This window comes from Serinus canaria, chromosome 1A, assembly GCF_022539315.1.
Source record: "Serinus canaria isolate serCan28SL12 chromosome 1A, serCan2020, whole genome shotgun sequence".
Lineage (NCBI taxonomy): Eukaryota > Metazoa > Chordata > Aves > Passeriformes > Fringillidae > Serinus > Serinus canaria.
In genome coordinates this window covers 66174861-66194253 of record NC_066314.1, presented here as the reverse complement: position 1 = coordinate 66194253, position 19393 = coordinate 66174861, and the positions used below count along the sequence as shown (strand labels likewise).

General features: G+C 44.1%; 1 protein-coding gene across 1 annotated transcript in view; it reads right to left on the bottom strand.

The window, feature by feature from the left end:
- Positions 1 to 1525: 1525 nt before the first annotated feature.
- The window catches only part of WNK1 (WNK lysine deficient protein kinase 1), a 98805-nt gene continuing 80937 nt past the window's right edge, over positions 1526 to 19393 (bottom strand). The window contains 8 exon segments of the mRNA XM_030238085.2: positions 1526 to 4294; positions 4586 to 4773; positions 11354 to 11548; positions 12586 to 12788; positions 13647 to 14299; positions 14819 to 14898; positions 16359 to 16428; positions 17073 to 17159. Of these exon segments, the coding sequence (XP_030093945.2) occupies positions 3980 to 4294; positions 4586 to 4773; positions 11354 to 11548; positions 12586 to 12788; positions 13647 to 14299; positions 14819 to 14898; positions 16359 to 16428; positions 17073 to 17159 (1791 nt within the window). The 3' untranslated portion in view covers positions 1526 to 3979.

The window sequence follows — 19393 nt, the reverse complement described above, 5'->3', positions numbered from 1 at the left end:
ATGGTTTGCCTCTAACTGTAATGACATTTGGAATAGTCAGCATTTATTCCTCTTCCCCTGCCTTCATCACTTAATCAGTCTTTTTTCCTTAAAAGATTCTTTACTATCCTCTTGCCTCCTGAACAGGACAAAGGACAGGAATTGACTTCAGTGTGGAAAGACAGGACAAGCTGTAATTAACCGTTATAGATTACATCTAGAAAACAGTTCCACATTTCACCCTCCTTGTTTCTGGCCAGTTCAAATGTGCTGCCTTCAGAACAGCTCAGGGAAGAAGCACATTCCACATGCTTGAGTCATGCCCTCGCTATTGAAACCATATACCTGCTAGGAAGGGAGCACACAGACCTTCCAAATTACTGAATTCAAACCTGTTCCAAACTTTTGCAATGAAAAAAATTCAAAAGTCTGTAACAAAAATATAACAGCCTCAATTTCCTTGGCTCTGGAAACGGTGCAAAGATAGCTGTGCCTCCTCTGACAAAGTCACTGCAACGAGTCTCTCGGGATTGGTCCCTCTGAAAAGGGCAGGAAAACTTATACTGGGAGCTTTATTTGCCCTTCCAGCCTTGCACAGCATGACTCATAACAGAAGCTGTTCTTAAAATGGAAAGAAATGCAGCAGCAATTAGTGTTTAGAAATACCAAATTCCTCCTTGTGAGAAATGACGCTCACTTAAAATTTCAGAGGTTTATTAAACCCTAACAAAAATACAACAAAGGACTGAAAAAGGAAAAATTAGAGTGCTGGGAGTCTCCATGACCAGCAGCCACGTGCTCTTCTGCAAAATGGCTGCTCTGCCTTTTCAACCCTGAGGCCCTCCCAGAGTTTGGTCAGTCAGCTCCTTCTCTGAGGAGGAGCTGTGAGGTCCTGTTATTAAGGTTCCTTCTCCCAGCCCTGCAGGATGGGAGCACATCCCTGCTGGCATCCAGCCCCGAGGAGCTGCGTGGGGGCAGCACAGAAGAGCCGGGAAGGGCCCTTAGGACACCCTGCTCATCCCTCAGTGCCAGAAGGAAGCACAGGACCTGCCCCGGGCATGGCCTCCCTCCACCTCTGCTTCCACGGGGACAGCCACCTAGTCGTGTCTGCCACAGCTGTGCGCATTTGGCAACTTGGTGACAGCAGGGACAGCTGATCCCTTCTCCTCCTTCAGGCCACTCCCCTTCTCAAGATCCCTTCAGGAATTACTCTTTGCAGTACCTTGTTTTGGAGTATCCTGCTAAAGGCCAAAGGCTGGTCAAGGACTGGTCACTGCTTTTGAGCAGTTGAAGTTCTCATTAAATTGGGTTTCTTGTATTTCCTGTGACAAACTGGTAAACTGGGCAACAGTTACATCACTGCACGACCAGGACAGAGGGGCTGGAACTGATGCTCCACAAGAAAACCCACAGCTCAACCAAAGCAGGTTTGGTTTATTTGAATGGTTTCATTCAATATTCTACAAAGGTAACAAACTGCAGCACGGGGCACAGTCATACGAGGAGGGTTCAGTGCAAAACACAACTAACTACGGCCAGGGAAGCCCAAAGTTTCAATTAATTTTATTTTTTTTATTTTTATTTTTTTACAGTGTACATTGTTAAATAATGTAAAGAAAACGCTTGTAATTCAGAAACAGATTTTATGTGGAAAAAGATACTCAAAGTGTAATATTAAACAAAATAATTTAACAGTTCAGTAGCATTAGTTTATTCCTCTAGACTTCAGTTATTCATCCACAGGAGGAGAGGGTGGGAGAAAAAAAAATCAATGGTAAATAAAACCAGTTCTTGCATAACATTAAGTGAAAAAACGACCTCAAACTTATTAGATCAAATTTAAACCATGTGCTGCATCCAGCTGACCAGTTCCTCTGCCACGAATATTGCCCTTGTCTCATTACTGCCTCGGCTCTGTCCCGGTCCTGATTCCCTGGGTGTGCTCAAGAGCCTGCCCCCCTGCATCCTTCCTTTCCGAGGTTCCCACTGGCCTCAGCCTCGGGCCCGCTGCTCTCCCGCTGCCCCCGGAGCTCAGCCCGCGCCTGTCCCACGGCACCGCCCCTCTCCAGCCTGCGCCCGCCCTGCTGCCACAACTGCTGCTGAACAAGGGACAGGGACGGAAAGCATCCCGCACGTTTCTTTGTGAGAATGAAAGCGTGAGAACAGCTGCGGACACAAAAACTCTCTACTAAGGGCCCAGCAGGGAACAGCGCTCCGAGATTAAAACAAACGTGGGCAAGTAACAGCTCTGTGAGGCACCAGCCTCCAGGACACCGAGGACCTGCTCCCAAGCGCCAGGAAGCCACACCCTCATCCATTACAGCTTCTCGCAGCACTACATAAATACTGGCTGGTATAATTTTGACTTTGAAGAGGAAACCAGTATTTCTTAAACACAAAAAGGGAGAATGACCAAAGCAGAAGATACAGTACAGGTACTAAGAGGTGACAAGTGACAGACAGTGACAGTCCTGGTACCAGCTTGAAATTTGTTAAGAGTGAACAAAATTGTAAATCCTCCAAGTAAGACAGAGGAAACTTCTTGATGCCGGCTGCTTCAAGTACATCCATTGCCGGCAATGGACGTTGCACCAGGACAGTCTGTTCCTGGCTTAAATGAATTTTACCAAAAAAAAAAAGTAAGAAAAGCAATCCCAGCAGACAAGCCCAAGCCAACGAGCAATGGCACCTCTCCCTCAAGTCACATCCTGACCAAACATCTTTACCACTTCACAGCTGGAGTCAAACTGCATCTTCAATTGGGCCTTTCCCAAAGATACACGTTCTCCCCTCTATCCTCTCTCCATTTCTGACCCAGCCCTCCTGCCTCCAGAGCCAATACTGGTTAAGTCTCGTTGTAGCTTCACCTGCATCCCTCCGTCCCAGCCCACCTGGCCCCTGTCACCCCACACCTTCAGCTCTGCCCACCTGGATAAGTTTTCCCACACACAGAACTGCTCGGACCCGCAGCCTCGGTGACCTCCCTTCCACGCTCCTGCTCCAACGTCCCGGGCGCTGGGCACAAACATCCTGCCCTCACCTTGCCCTCTGCTCACCTGGGCTCTGCTGGGAAGACGACGCTAAACTGCAGAAGCAAGAGAAGTCCAAGGCACTAAAATATCCAGCAAGCATACTGGGAGAACAGACAAGTATTCAAGTACATTAATTTATACAATTTTACATTCACATTTATTTATCTAATACAATGAAAATACAAAGGAAAAAGTTAAAGTGTCTCCAATAAGTATAAGGATATAGCTAGCTTTTTTTCCCATTTTTTCTTTTTAACTTTTTTAACCCTCTATATTCCACTCATTTTTAAACTACTGTTGTCCAACAACATTTATATAATCACAGTGTTTCCACATCAAAACTGATGGTAAGTACATGTCCGCAGGGAACTTTTAAATTTTTTTTTTAACAATTTAAATTGCTCTAATGCTGCAGTCAAAGCTGTTAATATCTTACTTAAAGCAGTAATGACCTATCAAGCACGGGCTGCACCACAAGTCCATTCGTGTGCCCCATCATTTCAGAGCCAGATACTATTGACTGGGGAGAGGGAGAGGAGGGGAATTTGGACAGCTTTTTCTGGATCTTGGTTCTTCAGGAAGAGGCGAGAAGCATGCTAAAGCCTCATGCTAGGGTTCAGCTCTCCCACCTCCACACGTGTGGATTCAGCCTCCAACCAGAAATATTTAACAGCAAGACTGTATGACCTGACCCCCTGGCTTCTGCTCACAGCTCTCGTGGCACACAAGAGCAGCCCCCCTCAGTGAAAAGCACTGTCCCATCACAATGATGCTCATCATCCTCCTCCCCCTTCCAAGTGTGTGGGAAAACTCCCGCTACAGAGAGTCGACAGCAATGGTTGGAAAAGAGAAATTCATTCCCAGTCTGGCCAGCTACCAGTTCATTGCAGCACTAGTAGTGATATAGGGCCCCATCTCCCTCCCCATGTCCTGTCCCGAGGTGTAGCCAGCAGGGTCTCTGGGCACGGCTAAGTGGTCCGCAGGTTGGAGCCTGGAGGGTTGCTGACAGACTTTTGCAAATTGCTGATGTTGAAGCTTTGCAAAGACGTGGCACCCACGGGCTGGAACTGGCCGAGCTGTGGCGGTGCTGGCGCCCCTGGCCCGCTCCAGGGCGGGGGGAAGGACGCTGCTGGGTAACCGTACTGCTGCGGGGGGCACATGGCCTTGCTGAAGGGACCTAAAGAGGTAGCTGATGCTGCAGGGATGGGTGTAGCACCCAGGGAAGATGTCATAGAGATACAGAGCTGACCTGGTGCCGAGAATTTTCTTGCCATTCCAGGGCCCTGAAAGGTAATCCAACAACCAAGAGAACTTTAACTGTGTAGCTTTAAAAACCACCAGTCCACCCCTTGGTCTACAATCTGCTCCCAGTGGGTATTTACAGGGCCAGGCCATGGCTCTCCCCTTTAGATTTCCCCTTCCCTTCCAGAGCAAGCAGTACATCCTCCACGTGAAGAGCCAGCCACCAGTGTTCTAGAGCTGCAGTCCCAGCTGTGCTCTGGCTATGTTTGAAACCAGGTAGACAGGAGGACACCCCCAGCTTCTCACCACACCCCTCACGGGTCCCACCTCACCTCGTAGTTGCTGTGCCCTTTGCCAACTTTCTTGCCAGACAGGTTCATGGCATCCCGAGCCCAGTTATCCACCAGTTTGTGCAGGTCATCGGTGAAGGTGCCCTTGCGGCTGGAGGCGATGGCCGTGGGCTGGCTCGGGGGAGCCTGGCTGTTCACTGCAGCCCCCACTGTGTTGGTGCTGCTGGTCCCTACAAACACAAACACGGCCATCACAACTTGGCTCAGTGCTGGCCTGCCTCTAGTGCATTCAGTAACTGTGGTAATGGCACACCAGGAGTTAAAATGCCATGCAAATTAATTCTGAGTTTCAATTCCAGGACACACTGAAGTGGGAACTGCAAGGACTCCTACAGGCATTTTCTCAGATTCAGAGTGTTTCACAGATGGGTTTACTTTGCAAGAAGTGCTGCAAGTGGTCATCCTAAGAGGGGAGTGGTAGCAGCCTACAGGTCTTTGTAGGAAAAAAAGGACATTAGATTTCAGCACTGAGTGATAGTACAGGCACGTCGCTCTTTCATCCTACACCTCTTCAACAGCAGCAACCACTACTGGTACAGGTCAATTCCATCTTGGAGGACAATGCTGGATGCTGAATAAGGAGCAGTAAAATCAGCATCACCAGCTGCTCTGTAGCAAATTATCTGCACTTTGTGAAATGAAGAGAAAAATTCACCCAGTTTACAAAAAATAAAAAATAAAAAGCCCCAGCCAGAAACAGCAACTGTTGTTTCCCACAGCTGCCATACTTATGTTTTTGAGGATAACCAAATGGGACTGTCTTCATCCACGAAATGGCCAGGATCTGCAGGGAAGGTCTGCACTGCATTAAATTTTGCTTTTTGCCTCTAAAAGCTTTTTTTGCCATTATGTTCAGATTTCCTAAGTCAGAAGAATAAGTCTTTGAGATCCAAACAACTAATACAGCTTAAAGAAGGCAGAAGTGAGGGTATTCCTCAGACAAGCTGACAGGTTTCTCTTTTCACTGCAAGAACACAAAACCTCTTCATGTAAATGCCAGGTTTCAGTTCTGCTAGAAAGCTTGCTGAACATTATCCTTGGGGGGGGGAACCAACCTAGTGCTTTGTTTTGGATAGCCTTCCTCTGCCACTCATATTTATAAACAAGCAACTGCACTCCAATCTAGGTTTTTAAAAGGCAGATCTCATAACACGAAGCAAAGAAGTCGTGTATTACCTAGGATCCTAAATTCCCAGCAGTACTGCAAAGTATCCCCATTTACAGCTGTGGAAGTGCCAGTTAATCACCAGAGCAGACCCAACAACAAAATCAGCATCAGCAGGGCTAAAGACAGCACTGCTTGCAAACACTCCTCCTTCACCTATTCCTGAAGTTCCTCAAATATTTCTACTTGCTCCCTCAGGAGACTGCACCTGGGAAATCCATGAAAACCTGAGTTTATGACAGGCATTTCTGAAGGGAAGCCATTTAGAGGTGGATCAAGAAATGCCAGCAATGAACATCACATCTCTATTGCAAAGGCCCAATGACAGAATCACTGTCTTGCCTGGCAGTTCCTCCATCTGTCCCACTTTCCCTGGCCATCAGCCACATTCCTTGCCACCACTGTATCAAAGAAAGAACTGGTTCCAAAGCCCTGCAGGAATGTTTTGTACTGAGGAGTGGATTAGGAAGGTGACATACTTACTATGCAGGACAAATAAAGTGTTACTGCCTCTAGTAGTGCTGAGGAGGGAAGGACACAGATTCATCCCACCAGTTCCAGCTCAAGCATGGAAGTGGCTCCTGGGCTGGGTGCCCAGAGGAGTTGTTAGTGGGGGCAGACATGCAGAACACAGGGCAGGGGAAGAAAAAACTTCCCTGAGCAGGGAGTGAGGTTGCAGCACTGATGGAGAGGAGCAGGGACACACTGGGTGGTGCAAGGAAAGTCTGCTGTGAAATAACAAGAACCTCAGGCATGCATCAGGTGGGAACGGCTCTGGAAACAATCATTTAATAAGAGCAATGATGTGAAAGGTAAAGTTAAATACAAATGAGGCAAAAGCAAGGAAGAGGTACTTGGGGGAGGGGGAACACTGCCAAAACCAGTAATAATCACATTCCACCATGAGGTTCATGCAGGAATTGAGACACTTGCTCTCATCCTCTTCAGGATGGCCAGCATCCACTTGTCCTATTTCACATTTCCTGGATCCTGGACCTACACCAGAGAGCCTCCTCAGGTTACAGAAGGGGGAGAGTCAATAAAAGCAAATACTACAGCACATTCAGCTGAAGAGATGGAAGATCCCTTAGGGAAGTTTAAGAGTTTTCCAAAGAACTAGAGTGGTTCAAGGTGACAAAGGCTGCCAGAGCTTTGTCTCCCAAAGTGGCTTTGTGAGAGAGCTCCCATCTCAGGTCAAAGACATACCAGCCTACAGCATCAGAGCTGAGCTCTCACCTAAGGTCCATTTAAAACTGACTTCTCAGGAATTTCACATTTGAGCTCTGACACACTCACTGTCTGCAGAAACTGCCATCCAGAAGAGGCTGAAAAGCAAGTGCTTCAACTTGTGGCATTCATGGAAACAACCCCCACATTCCTGCTTGGTCACAGCAGCCATCCCCAGTTCTGCTCTGACATGAGGGATCTCAAGTGAAACAGGCTCTCTCTCTCCAGCCCACTACCTATAATGCCTTAATTCTGCTCTTGGATTTCCCCCCCCCCCCCATAAACCACAGTCAAATGACACCTTTAAAACTGTCTTAAATGACATGTGCACACACAGGCTTTTCTGAACATCTCTTGCTTTGGGAGACACACTGGAGATCTCTGATGGCTTTCTCTGAGGCTTTTAAAATGTTGGAGTGTCTGCAATTGGATCCATCACTGAGGTGATAAGCCCCATCAAATCCCAAACCAAGCAGCTGCTCTGAGTACAACTCCAGCTCGTTACAATGAGCAACTGACCCTGATGTCACTGTCATTAGCAAGAGCAGAGCTCCACAGGGAAGGGGAGGCTCTGCCTGCCTCCACCTGGCTGCAAGAGCAGCACCAGACTAGCCAATATTCTAAGGACAGAGCACACATTAGAGGGCATAACACAGACAGACAGATGCTGTGCTGGAGACAGAGTCAGGGACATAAGGCTTCAGTGACCAGGAAAAGCTGATGAATAGATTTACAATCAGAAATTGGAGATAACAGAAATAAGATAATTACTACAGAGCTGGTTGCAAGGACAGACTTTTTTCACCATCTTCCCTGAAGCACAAAGAGAGAGTAATTTGTTAAAGATAAAGAGAAACAGTGAGAAATGTTTAGTATCAGGAAACATTACAAAAAGCTTGGTGAGAAACAGAGGACACAGCACAGCAGGGCTTTAACAGTCACTACTGGGACACTCCAGACAAACTCAAAGACTCGTCTGACAGTTTAATCACAAAGATAAGAGGCCCAGCCTCCTACATTTATTCTTCATAATTCCCAAACCATTGTGAAGAATGTCAGGACACACTGAGGTCACAACTGTTACCAAACAGTCACAACTGTGGCTGTTATCACAGAAGGAAAAGCAAGTACATCTTCCATTTTTGCCAGGACGTAGGAAGCATTTTAGAACTATCAAATTTCAACTAGCAACAGATTTATTTGATAGGTCAAGGACTTTTAGTTTGTCACCCTCTTTTCTCAATGTGTGAAAACAGTTCAGACATTCCCTGCCAAGCTGTACCACTCTGTTTCTCCAGCTGCACAGTTAAAAGCATCAATCACTGCACTGTTTCCTCAACACCACTGATTCCAACCCAGGATCTTCTCCAGCTGTCACTCTCCACAGCAGCAACAGCACTTCAAGGACAGGGCTCCAGGAAGCAAGCAGCCTGCAGCAAGCCAGGTGCCAGGCCAAGCTGAGCCATGCCAGGTACTACCTGCTTTTACAGGACAGCTACAACACTCTTTTCAAAAGGAATCTGTTTCCCTTAGCATCAGTCCCAGAAGCAAGAGATACACATGCCAAAGGACTCTTATAGCCAGATGATAGCAATTTACAGCAAGCCGAGGCCTTGGAAGTAAATTGTACTCTCATTTATTCAGTTCAATGTCAGTTCTAGAAACATACTGGCTGTTCTTCATTTTCCCTTCCCCCAAAAAAGGACAGGCCAGACTAACAATTTTAAGTTAGCTTTGATAAGAATTTAGCTTCTTCCAAGAAAGGAACATTAAATCTGGATCGTGCAGATGTCAGGCACATCTGCACATTAATACACAGAGCAAAAACATTTAAAGCTGCTAAATTTGAAAAATTAAATAATTTTAGTGCTTAGATCCCAAATCCAGTGAAGTGGGTTAGAGTTAGTGCAAAACTGAACAGCCAGCAAGATGTTTCCCTCCCTTTGCCTCCCTTCCTTTCTCAGAGGATGGGGCTGGTTGCATTGCAGCTGTCTCTGCAGAAGGCCAGGCCCAGCTCCCACACAAAGCTCTGGCTCAGCTGAGCCCTGCCAAGCACAGCAAGACAGATGATGCAGATGTGTGGTACTGCCATGCAGTGCAGCAGCCAGAGGGCTCCTGACAGCACTCCAAACTTCCTCACACCGAGTCATTCCAGAGGGTGGGAAACAAATGTCAGACATTTAAAGGGTCCAGCCTGCAGAAGCAGCAAAGCATCATACCAGCAGCCTTGGCTCAAGCATATTGTTATTTCAGCCACATCAGAAGTTTGAGGCTCTCTTGTAAGTCTGGCCTAATGTAAGTACAAATAAGAGGATTCTGAAAAGAGCTGCAAGCTAGCTTGTGAGGGCTGACAGGATGTTTGAAAATGTCTATTTACCCACCTTTACTGCTACTTGTTTTACATTTAATATATTTCCAACTCACAGGAAAACCTTCTAAACCTGAGCCCATTAGTAGGTAAGGTTCTTTTGAGTTTGCCTGGAATTGTTCTCTAATTATTTTAAAACCACTTTAGCTAGCCATCTGTCAATGAACACAAGTCGTCACTACAAGCTGCCTACAGGTGGCATCAAAGCTCTGCACTGTCACCAGCTTTGGTGCTGAGAGAAAGGGCACACATCCAACTTGTACTGCAAGCACACTGCCAGGGAGGGCAACACTCCCCTCACCACTACCAAAGTGTCCAGCTACGGGATAACCTGGAAAACAAATCTTCCTCACTCTTCCCCCCTACAAGTCTCATGTCATCTAACATATGCTGAAGCAAAATTACCAATGGGCCTTGCTAAGTCTCCCCAGTTTGTGTCATTTCACTGGACTGCCCTGTTTCCTCTCAAGGTCTAGAGAAAATGAGTGCTTGCTACAGTGAGTTTAACAGCAGACAACACCTAACATGAGAACCCAAACTTCTAAAGGTGTGCTACGAGCAGCTGAGCTGAGCCATGGGATGGGAGGGAATACAAGGTGGCAGATGAAGATGGGCTGCATGAAACAAATCCAAGCAGCAGAAACCAAAACCAAAAAGACAAAACAAAAAACAGACAAGGAAGGAGTAAAGGTGTTACACACAAAGAGCCAAGCAGGGCGTACTCAGAAATCGGGTCCTCCTGCCACCAGGCTTGAAGGTCACTCTCTCAGATGCACAGTTAAACTTCGCACAGCCTGTGAGAAAACAAGAACAGGGAGAACAGAGAAAGGAGAGGAGAGGAGACAGAACACCACTACAAGATGTTAGCAACTTGAAGTTGGAAGGATGAAATGCAATCACAACACACAAGAATAAGTCTCAAAGTGCAGACCAAGGAGTACAGAGACAAAATACGGAGTGAAGAGACTCCCTCCAGCACCTCCAGACACGAGGCCAGTTTGCACTGCTGCTCTCCAAGACATAACCCAACTATAAAGTTGCAGTCTATAGGAAAGCCAAATCCTGGTAAAGGTACCCAATTTTTAAATGGTACTGCACAACTCTGGATGCAGGGAGATGATTCTAGCTCCAAAATGCCTGAAACAGTTGCTATTAAAAACCTCTATAGAAAATTCTTCCTTAAAGTCTGTTTCTATTTTCTGTATGCACTTCTTCAGTTTCAGCAAAAACATCATTAGAATTGATGTACTCAGACTATGGCAAAGCTTTTCAAAAAGATGTTCAAGGGGAAAAAAACCTACAACAGCTAAGTTCAGATAAGTAAAGCAATCATCTCCTAATGACAAGCAAAAAAAGCCCTCCTCACTGAATAAATCAGAGCTGTGCCTGAGAAATTATTTGATTACATACTAATAACAAGCTACCCACTACCTGAAAACCTGAGTATATGAGCAATTTACTACTCCCACTATTTCATCCTCCTACACTGACTCTTCCTTCCAGGATAATTCACAATTAAACAACATGAGCCATTTTTTACCTTTTATTGTTGAAATCTCCATTGACAGAAACAGCCAAACCAGCTAGGAAGTCTAAAAGGACCAAGACTCCAAGTTTTTGGAAACTTCCAACCATTTCAGTTACCTGTTAACATCAAACCTGTCCTGCCCCTTCCTTGGTCTGACTTCCAACCCCTCAATCTCACCGGTCTCTTTTCCTCTGAGCCAACACCTCTCCCAGGTCAGCAGAACTTTGTTGCTGCCACCACCCCACTGCACTCTCTTGTGGTCCTTGGGGTTTCAGACCTTCAACCACCTCACACTTCACCTGAGTGAGAAGCTACAAACCCAACTTGCAAACAACATCCTTAGCCTCCACACACAAGCTGGGGACCCCAGAGCTACTTTACACCAAGTATTAAAAATCAAGTGTCATGAAGTCAACCCTTCATTTCCACTGCTAATTGCACTAATTGCATCTGGAGTCTTACCTTGGCCTGGCGCCGAAAGGCTCGGTACCGACAGGGCACCATCACTGGTGAAGGCAGAGTAGAGATTTTCACTGGAAGGTGAAGGTTTGAGGGGCTGTAACAAATGGTTCTGCCCAGTCTCTGGCACACTGCCAGGAGGATGAAGGGTCTGCTGAGGGGGCAAGACTGATGGTGCACTTTGAGCTGATAGGTTGCCTAGAGGAAAAAGGAAGGCAAAAAGTTTTGGTTTCCATACATTTTTGAACCTGATCAAGCATGACAACCCAGGCAAGAGAAGGAGAGGCAGGGGAGAGAACCACTCCACTTTCTGAGAAAGCAGTAAGACCAGAAAAATCCCTCAGTTTTAAGACAACTCTGTTGTGTTTCATGTGCTCACAGAGCTCCTCTATCACACACCAAAACAGAAATGAGCAGCCAGGGTGAGTAGATACAGAAATCTCAGTATGACATGGAATTATCAAAGTGAATACGCAAGAAGCAATATCAAATATTACTGCTGGCACTGCTGGCCCTCCAACACTGCTCCTGCTACAGGACGGACAATCTCCAATTACCCAGACAGTATCTGTCACCCACGTCACTCAATCAGTAAACAGAACTAGTTCCTGAGCTCTGTTTATCAGAAAAATGGTCTTAGTAAGAAAGGAAGCCTTGACAATTGAAACTGATTCTCAGTTTGTAAGTACAACAAATCTTCAATTCCAGGAAAAAAGCCACTATTTAAACTCACATCCACTGTGAGTTTCTGCAGTGTAAGGACACCAGTAATATCATGCTTAAGTGGTACCGAATTAGAAAAAAAAGTCTCTGCAGATGACTAAAGAGATCAGACCCATTCTGCAAAATCAGTTTCAGGAGGGAACAAGCACAGTTTATCTTTAAAAAACAAACTTTTCTGCCATACTGTAAATTTACTCTTTTTTTTCCTAGTCAGAGCCCAATGACTAATATCTAAAAAAACCACAAAGCATAACTTTAAAACTGCTCTTACAGAACAATGTCACAGTACCTTTCAGTGGACTGAAAAAGTCCCAAGGAAGACTACCAAGCAGCAAAAGTAATTTCAGAAATGATAAAAGAAATTCAGGGAGGAACTGGAACACACACACACACACACACACACACACACACACTCTCCTCTAAAGAAAAGACAAAGGTAGAGACACAGATCTAAGAATGAGAGATGGCACTTGGTCCATTTTATCTGCTAAAAATATTGAAGGAAGACTTACCTGATAGCTGAGGGCTTTTATGTCCCTGGGAGCTGCTACGACTGGACTTGCTGCCTTTTCCTTTCGTAGGTCGTCTCCTTCTTCCTGACAGGGGTGCAGCTGGGGGAATAATTACTGCAGGTGGAGCCTTGCCCAGCTTCACATAGAGTGACTCAATCTCCTGCTTCTGGCGGCTCTGCAGCTCCTGGATCTCTTTAAGGTGCCTAACAAGTTACAAAACAGTGGGATTTACAAGAATTCTATGTATACACATAGATACAAACAATTCCTCCTCCCCAGTCAAGCCTGAGCTGGTTCTTTGGTCAAATTCTCAAACATTTAAGAAAGAACTAAATAAATCTTTTCCACTAAATAATAACCACTGAACACACATGTCAGAACACTTGCCATTTTCCAGCGTGCTGTAGCCCTGGCTAGAATTCCAAAATTAAGTTCCCAACGTGGCAATCACAAAACCAGAATAAACAGAAGTACAAAAAAAAGCATTCAGATGCTACAGGAATAGCTAGATTACTCATTTTCTCAGACATATGGCCTTGGAGACTTCTACACTGGTATTGCATTAAAATTTGCTTCAGAGCAGTTGCATACACAGGATTTAAAACTGCCAGCTACCCTAAAAAATAGTTCAACTTTCAGTATAAATAAATTAGTAGGTCACATTGCTTCACTTCTAAATTCTTCTTCTGAGCCAACAAGGTCTCTTCAGGAAAAGAACCATTAGAAATGCCAGAAATGCAGATCAGAAATGCAGAGACTTGTGTGTAATTTTCAAACACTGTGTTTTTCCTACCAACTCCAGTGATAAGCCAAATCTTTCTTAGATCTACAGTCTTATCCATAGTGCAGCTGGCAATCTACATACAACAAGCTTACAGAGTAGAAAATTCAGCCCAACCAACATGTATATTCCTCTTTTGTTAAAACTGTATATTGCTTTCCCACATAAATGCTGACAATGGCTCCTGACACTTGGCAAAGGCTAAGGGAAGTACAGGTGAAATTCATATCAATCCTGTCACATCTGTTCCATACACAACCACCCAAAGGAAAAGCCTTACTTCTCCCGCAACCGACGGAGTTCCAACTTCAAGTCTTCATCTTCAATATCCGACTCATTGTCACTGCTCATGTAGGAAGAGTTGAAGGAGTTGCTAAGGCTCTGAACAGGGAGGCTGATCTTTGATCCCAGGTGCTGGACAGAGTCTGGGCTCCCTGAGCCATCATCCAAATCCTTAGCCATGCCACTGAGAAAAGCGACCTCCGGATCAGAGGATGGACCATTCATTTGTGGGGACTGCCTCGACTCCAACTCTTTCTTTGGAGCTGCAGCTGAAGAAGCAACTTGTTCCAAGCCCACAGAGAGAGGAAGAGTCATTGGCTCTTTCTCAGCACAGCTGACCTCATCCCGAGCCTTTGACACGGAGAAGCGCCCCACTTGATCCGTTGTTGTGGTCACCTGGAAGCGCCCAACCTTGGTGGCCTGAGCAGCATCTGCCAGCAGCGGCAGCGCGGGAGCTGCCTCGGGAACACCATCCACCACATCCAAGGGGGGGGCAGCCACAGCCCCGCTCTTCCCAGCCTGCTTCACCAGCGTGCTCTCTGGGCTACTGCCAGAAAGGCTTGAAGAATCAGTGGAGGTGGTTTCAAATTGCCCTGGCTTCGTTTCAGGTTTGTCACCCTCTTTTAGCACATCATCCACTGCCACCGACACCTATAATAGAAATACAATCATACAGACTTCCTTAGTTTTTCCTTAACATGATGCTTTTATTTCCCTTAATGGTAAGATGCATCTGAGAGGGGAAAATAACTCATTTCCTAGGTATGCCACAAAGCAAGCCACTGCTTCCCTCCAGTAGAAACACTGCCACACAAAACAGCACTTTTGTAATCTGGAGGATTAACTCCAACAAACAGCAGCCTCAGATGGGGCCTCCTTACCCAGGAGGATATAATGCAGTCAACATCCCAGCCCTGTTAGTGAAAGAGCTGCCCAACATTAAAGACCAAGGCCAACAGCTAAGGCCTGCTGCAATGAAACCCAATGTTCACAACTCTAGGCCTGCACAGACAGTGCAATCTCTGCCCTGAATGGAAACAGCATCTGCAGACCTGCTTTCACAAGCTCTATATGGACAGCAAAGTCCTGCACATGGCACACTGAGCTGGCACTACCAAGAACCATCCAAAGAGGCTGTACCAAGAGCCAAGTGAGTTTAGCAGCTGGTACCTGAAACCGTCCCATCTTCAGCACACTGGCTCCTCCTGCAGCACCCACAGCACTGTTGTCTCCATCACCTGCTGCCAAAACTAAGGAAAAGGAGAATGGGATTAAGACAACAATGAGCAACAAATTATTTGAACTCCAACCATTTCTTTTTAGGTACTTCAAATTCAATTATCTGTTAACTCCAAAGAGGCTTCTAGACTCAAAGCACCATATTAATACTAAAATGTTAATTATTAATGTTAAGCTGAAGCATTTTTCTACAAAGCTTCCCGGCAGTGTATTTGCCAAAATGACACTTTTAGGCAACCAAAAAAGCACACTGATTTCAAACAGAGATGTGAAATGGACAAATAATAAAAAAGTAGAGCTTTATGAAATTGATTCAATACCCAGAGTGACTACCTAAATTTCACAAACACTGGGAACAACTTATTCACCAAAAAGGAGCAAGTTGAAGAAATGCTATAACCAAATTTACTCAAAGCAGTCTATCTGAAGTTCTCCAAGTTGGACTTTTAGGTGCCAGCTCCTAATTTTGTTGCTCTGTGCACTGGCAGTATGAAGTTACAAAGCTGAGAAATAACATGCTATTTTTAAATCAGTTCTATTGGACAGCTTGCTCTGTTTATTAAGCAGCTTCCCAGTTTGTTTACCTGTACCTTCTAAATTTAAAAGACAAAACCCAATTAATTCTATAGCAGACTAGAGAATTCTACATTATAGTTCACCAATGTCCCAAAATAAGAGTATATAATTTATTTTCCTTCACGGTTATATTGGTTTCTGAAGGTTTCTTATTCAACTTCAGAGGCACACACATGTTAAATAGTGTTTACTAGGCATCTCAAGAAAAAATTCAGCACTGTATTAATAGCTTCTTTTAAAAACAGAAGATTTCAAAAACTAAAACAATTAGATGAATACTGATAAGAAAATCTCAGATTATTTTGCAAGTGTTTGGATTCTCCCCCAAACAACTCAATCCATACAGATTTGAAAGTCATTGATCATCATTGGTGATCATCCAGTCAACCTTCAGCTGTTCTAAAGCACAAAGAAGGAAGTCTGGGTTCCATACTACCTTTCTTAAATTTTTAGCTTGGCTTCTCTGTTCAAACAGAAATGAAACACCCTTAGGGTAAGGGAGAGGTATCCCACATGCAGAACACAGTGTAATGACACAAATGGTCCTACTGCTGTTTCCAGGAACATAACACATGACAGAAAACAGTTCCTTCAAGTCTGATGCTGTACCTTAGCAGTATGGTGGAGATTCTTTGTGAGTCTTAATTTAGGATTTTGGACAGCTTTAACTCCTAAATGAGTCACTACAATACACAAATATCTATCATCCCTCCCTCCTCATGGTCTACCGGGGAAAATTTCAGTCTGGCTACTAAAAACTAGTAAGATGCCCTCAAGGAACTGCCATTCAATGACTTAGTAGAAAAGGCTGGAATCTTCCAAGTGGTTACTCTGTTCAATTTTGATTTCTATCTCCATGCTGAGAAATCACCTAAAGTAATTATGGCTGTCTTACCATCCTTCAGACTCTGTGTTGCTGTGGACACCGGCCCAGTAACCACTGTTGATGCCACTGAGGGCACAGACTGCAGGTCCAAGGAGGAAAACAAAATAAAGTAAAATATTTAGAGTTTCACTGAATGCCAACAAATCCAACATACTGCATATTACTTTTTTTTTTTTTTGCTTCCAACAGGGACAAAGTATGACCCATGAAAAGACAAATGCAAGACAAGAGATTTTACAGGCCCTATAACCCTGAGGCTGTGAGCAGATCACCCCTTGGCCTATGCAGAAATAATGCATAAATAACCACTTGTATTCTTCATTCAGTATCCAAAGCTCTTTGATAGAGGCTTTTAAAATTTCAGATCCACACTTGAAACAGCCCTCCCAAATTAAGACTGACATATCACATATTGCTTTTTTAGTGCTCTTTCCCCTTATTCCACAGTCACTTCCATTTCTAGTTTGGTGACATCACCAGAAAAGTTGGAATAACAACTAATACCAAAAAACAGCCTCAGGAAATTACATAATCTATTGCAATATACAGACTTTCCCAATTTTGGGTGACTCAGTCCTACAAACTGGAAGACGACTCTGAATTTTTATTTTTATAAGTCTAAATACTGGTGTAGTGATATTAAAGGCAGTGACCTAAGAGAATGACTTTGAAAAAACACTGAGGTTTTTCAAGACTACTAAACTGCCAACATTGCAAACATACACAGGCAGGAGCAGATGTCACTGGGACGGTCTCTGGACTAAGGGTTCTTCTCAGCTGAGCATCCAGATCTTCCAGTGGCTGTTGGGACTGAGAAAGAAAAGAGTAAAACAGTGTCACAGCTCAGGAAAAACAAAAGCATTGTTGAGACACAGACAAATTCAATACTAAAATTTAAAGCAATCAGTACAGCTTCCATATTTCTGTCTAGCTTCCTTCCTACACATTTAGCTTTAACATGTATAGCACAGTAAGACTGGAAGTAACTCATGCAACATACTTGTTTAAAAACAACAGAACAGGAAAATTAACTAGAACTTAAAAAAAGAAATAAAAAACTCTACAATACCACTCAAAACCAATGAGCCAAGAAAAAACCCTCAAGTTCCCTCAGAGAGGCAATTGAGATGGATTGCCTTGAAAAAGATGGAGGGGGCAGAATCTCTCAAGTATGCTTATTACTTAGATTTCAGCTGTTTCAGTTAGAATACAAGATGTTTTTCAAACTTGGCCAGTTGGAGTGGGGAGAGGAAGAGAAGAATATTGTACCTAAAAAATCTTGAAGATAAAAAAAGTCCCAAAGTCTCAAAATGACTAAACTAGGGCCAAGCCCAAAAGATACACTGAAAGGAGAATGTATTGTCAGATACCATTAAGCTGCAATTCTGACTCTACAGAACAGAAATTTCCATCCAAACTTGAACATTATTAATCTTTTCAAGTACAAAAAGAAAAGCTGTATCTGTTTTTAAAACTGAAGCAGGGATCATGACAACATAAAAATAAGGTACCTAACTTCCCACTGAAAGTTAGAGGTACCTAACAGCATAAAGATGCTTTCAAAAGATTGCCACATTCTTCCTGACATGTGGATTTCAAAACAAAACCAAAAACCCTAGGAACAATAAAGTCTGTATCAATTCCATTATACAAAAAAAAGAAGATGCAGACTTCTATGGCTCCATTCAGAAATCCAACTGCTTAGTGCAAGTGAGGTAATTTAATCCAACACTGTAAAAGAGAGGGGACGAGTCACCTGAAATACTAAATAATTCTCATCACTTATGCTCTCAAGAAGATATTTGCTTCAAGTAAACAAATGGCTACCAGAATGATCAGGAAATAAAGATTTCCTTATGGAACAAGGGGACCAAAATGAAACTTGAGAGATTAATCTAAATACACTTTAAAAAGGAATTAAGCAATAAATAGAACAGGTATTTAAGAGTATAGAACAGACTGTTCAAAACTGGTCCTGAGATGACGTGTACTCTGTCTGCAAATTACAAGTCTGCTACTAAGGAAAGGGGAAAAGTTGTGTAATCACCTATTAGTGACAGAAGCAGCACAGAAGGCAAGCCTGTCTACTTTAAGACAAGCCAGTAATTTTCCAGATAGTATTATGTGATAGCAGCAAATGCTCTTAACAGTCAATTAGATTTGATCCAGTTGGTCTCCTCCAATTTTGTTTCATTCCTAGACAATCCTTCTGAGTTCAAATGAGAAGTAAAATTCAGTAAGTTGTTCAGAAAGGACAAGAAGCAAGGGATCTATACTTGTGATTCTTCCATGCTACAAATTTTGCCAGAAATACCTATGACAAACAGGAAGCAGCCTTTTGCAGTGGTACTGTGGCTTGAGTCATAGAAGTGGCTACAAGTGCTTTTGAGCTTAGGGGAAAATACTACTAATATACTGAGTTTCCAGCAATGAAAAGGACTGTGAACTCCATATGACTGATTTTAACTAGCTGTCTCCTGATCCATCTGACACCTGACCATGGGAAAAATGCAGGTAAGAATTATCACCAAGCTGTTGTCGCCTTCTCTTCAGTGAAATCATGCTTGAGAAAGAACTGACTAAAAGAGATAAACCAGCTTCTGCCTCTGAAGTCAGGGAAAAAAAAAAAGGGTTTTTTTCCTTGCTCAGTTTGGAGAAAGAAGATACTCATTTCCTTGCTACTCACAGGGCAGGAAAATGGCTTATGGCTCTAAGATCAAGATGTAAAAACGAGCAACTTTTAGAAAATATTTCAGTTGCAGAAGCCTTTTTCTTCCAACTTCAGATGTCATCTGCCCTAGTTGTACAAACCACACAGAATCACAGACTGGGTCAGGCTGGAAGGGACCACAGTGGTCATCTGCTGCCACCTCCCTGCTCAAGCAGAGCCAGCCCAGAGCACAAGGCACAGCACTGCATCCAGAGGGTTCCTGGCCATCTCCTAGAAAAGGAGATTCCACACCCTCTCTGGACAAACTGTTCCAGTGCTTGGTCATCTGCACAGGAAAGAAGTTCTTCCTCATGTTCAGGTGGAACTTCTGTGC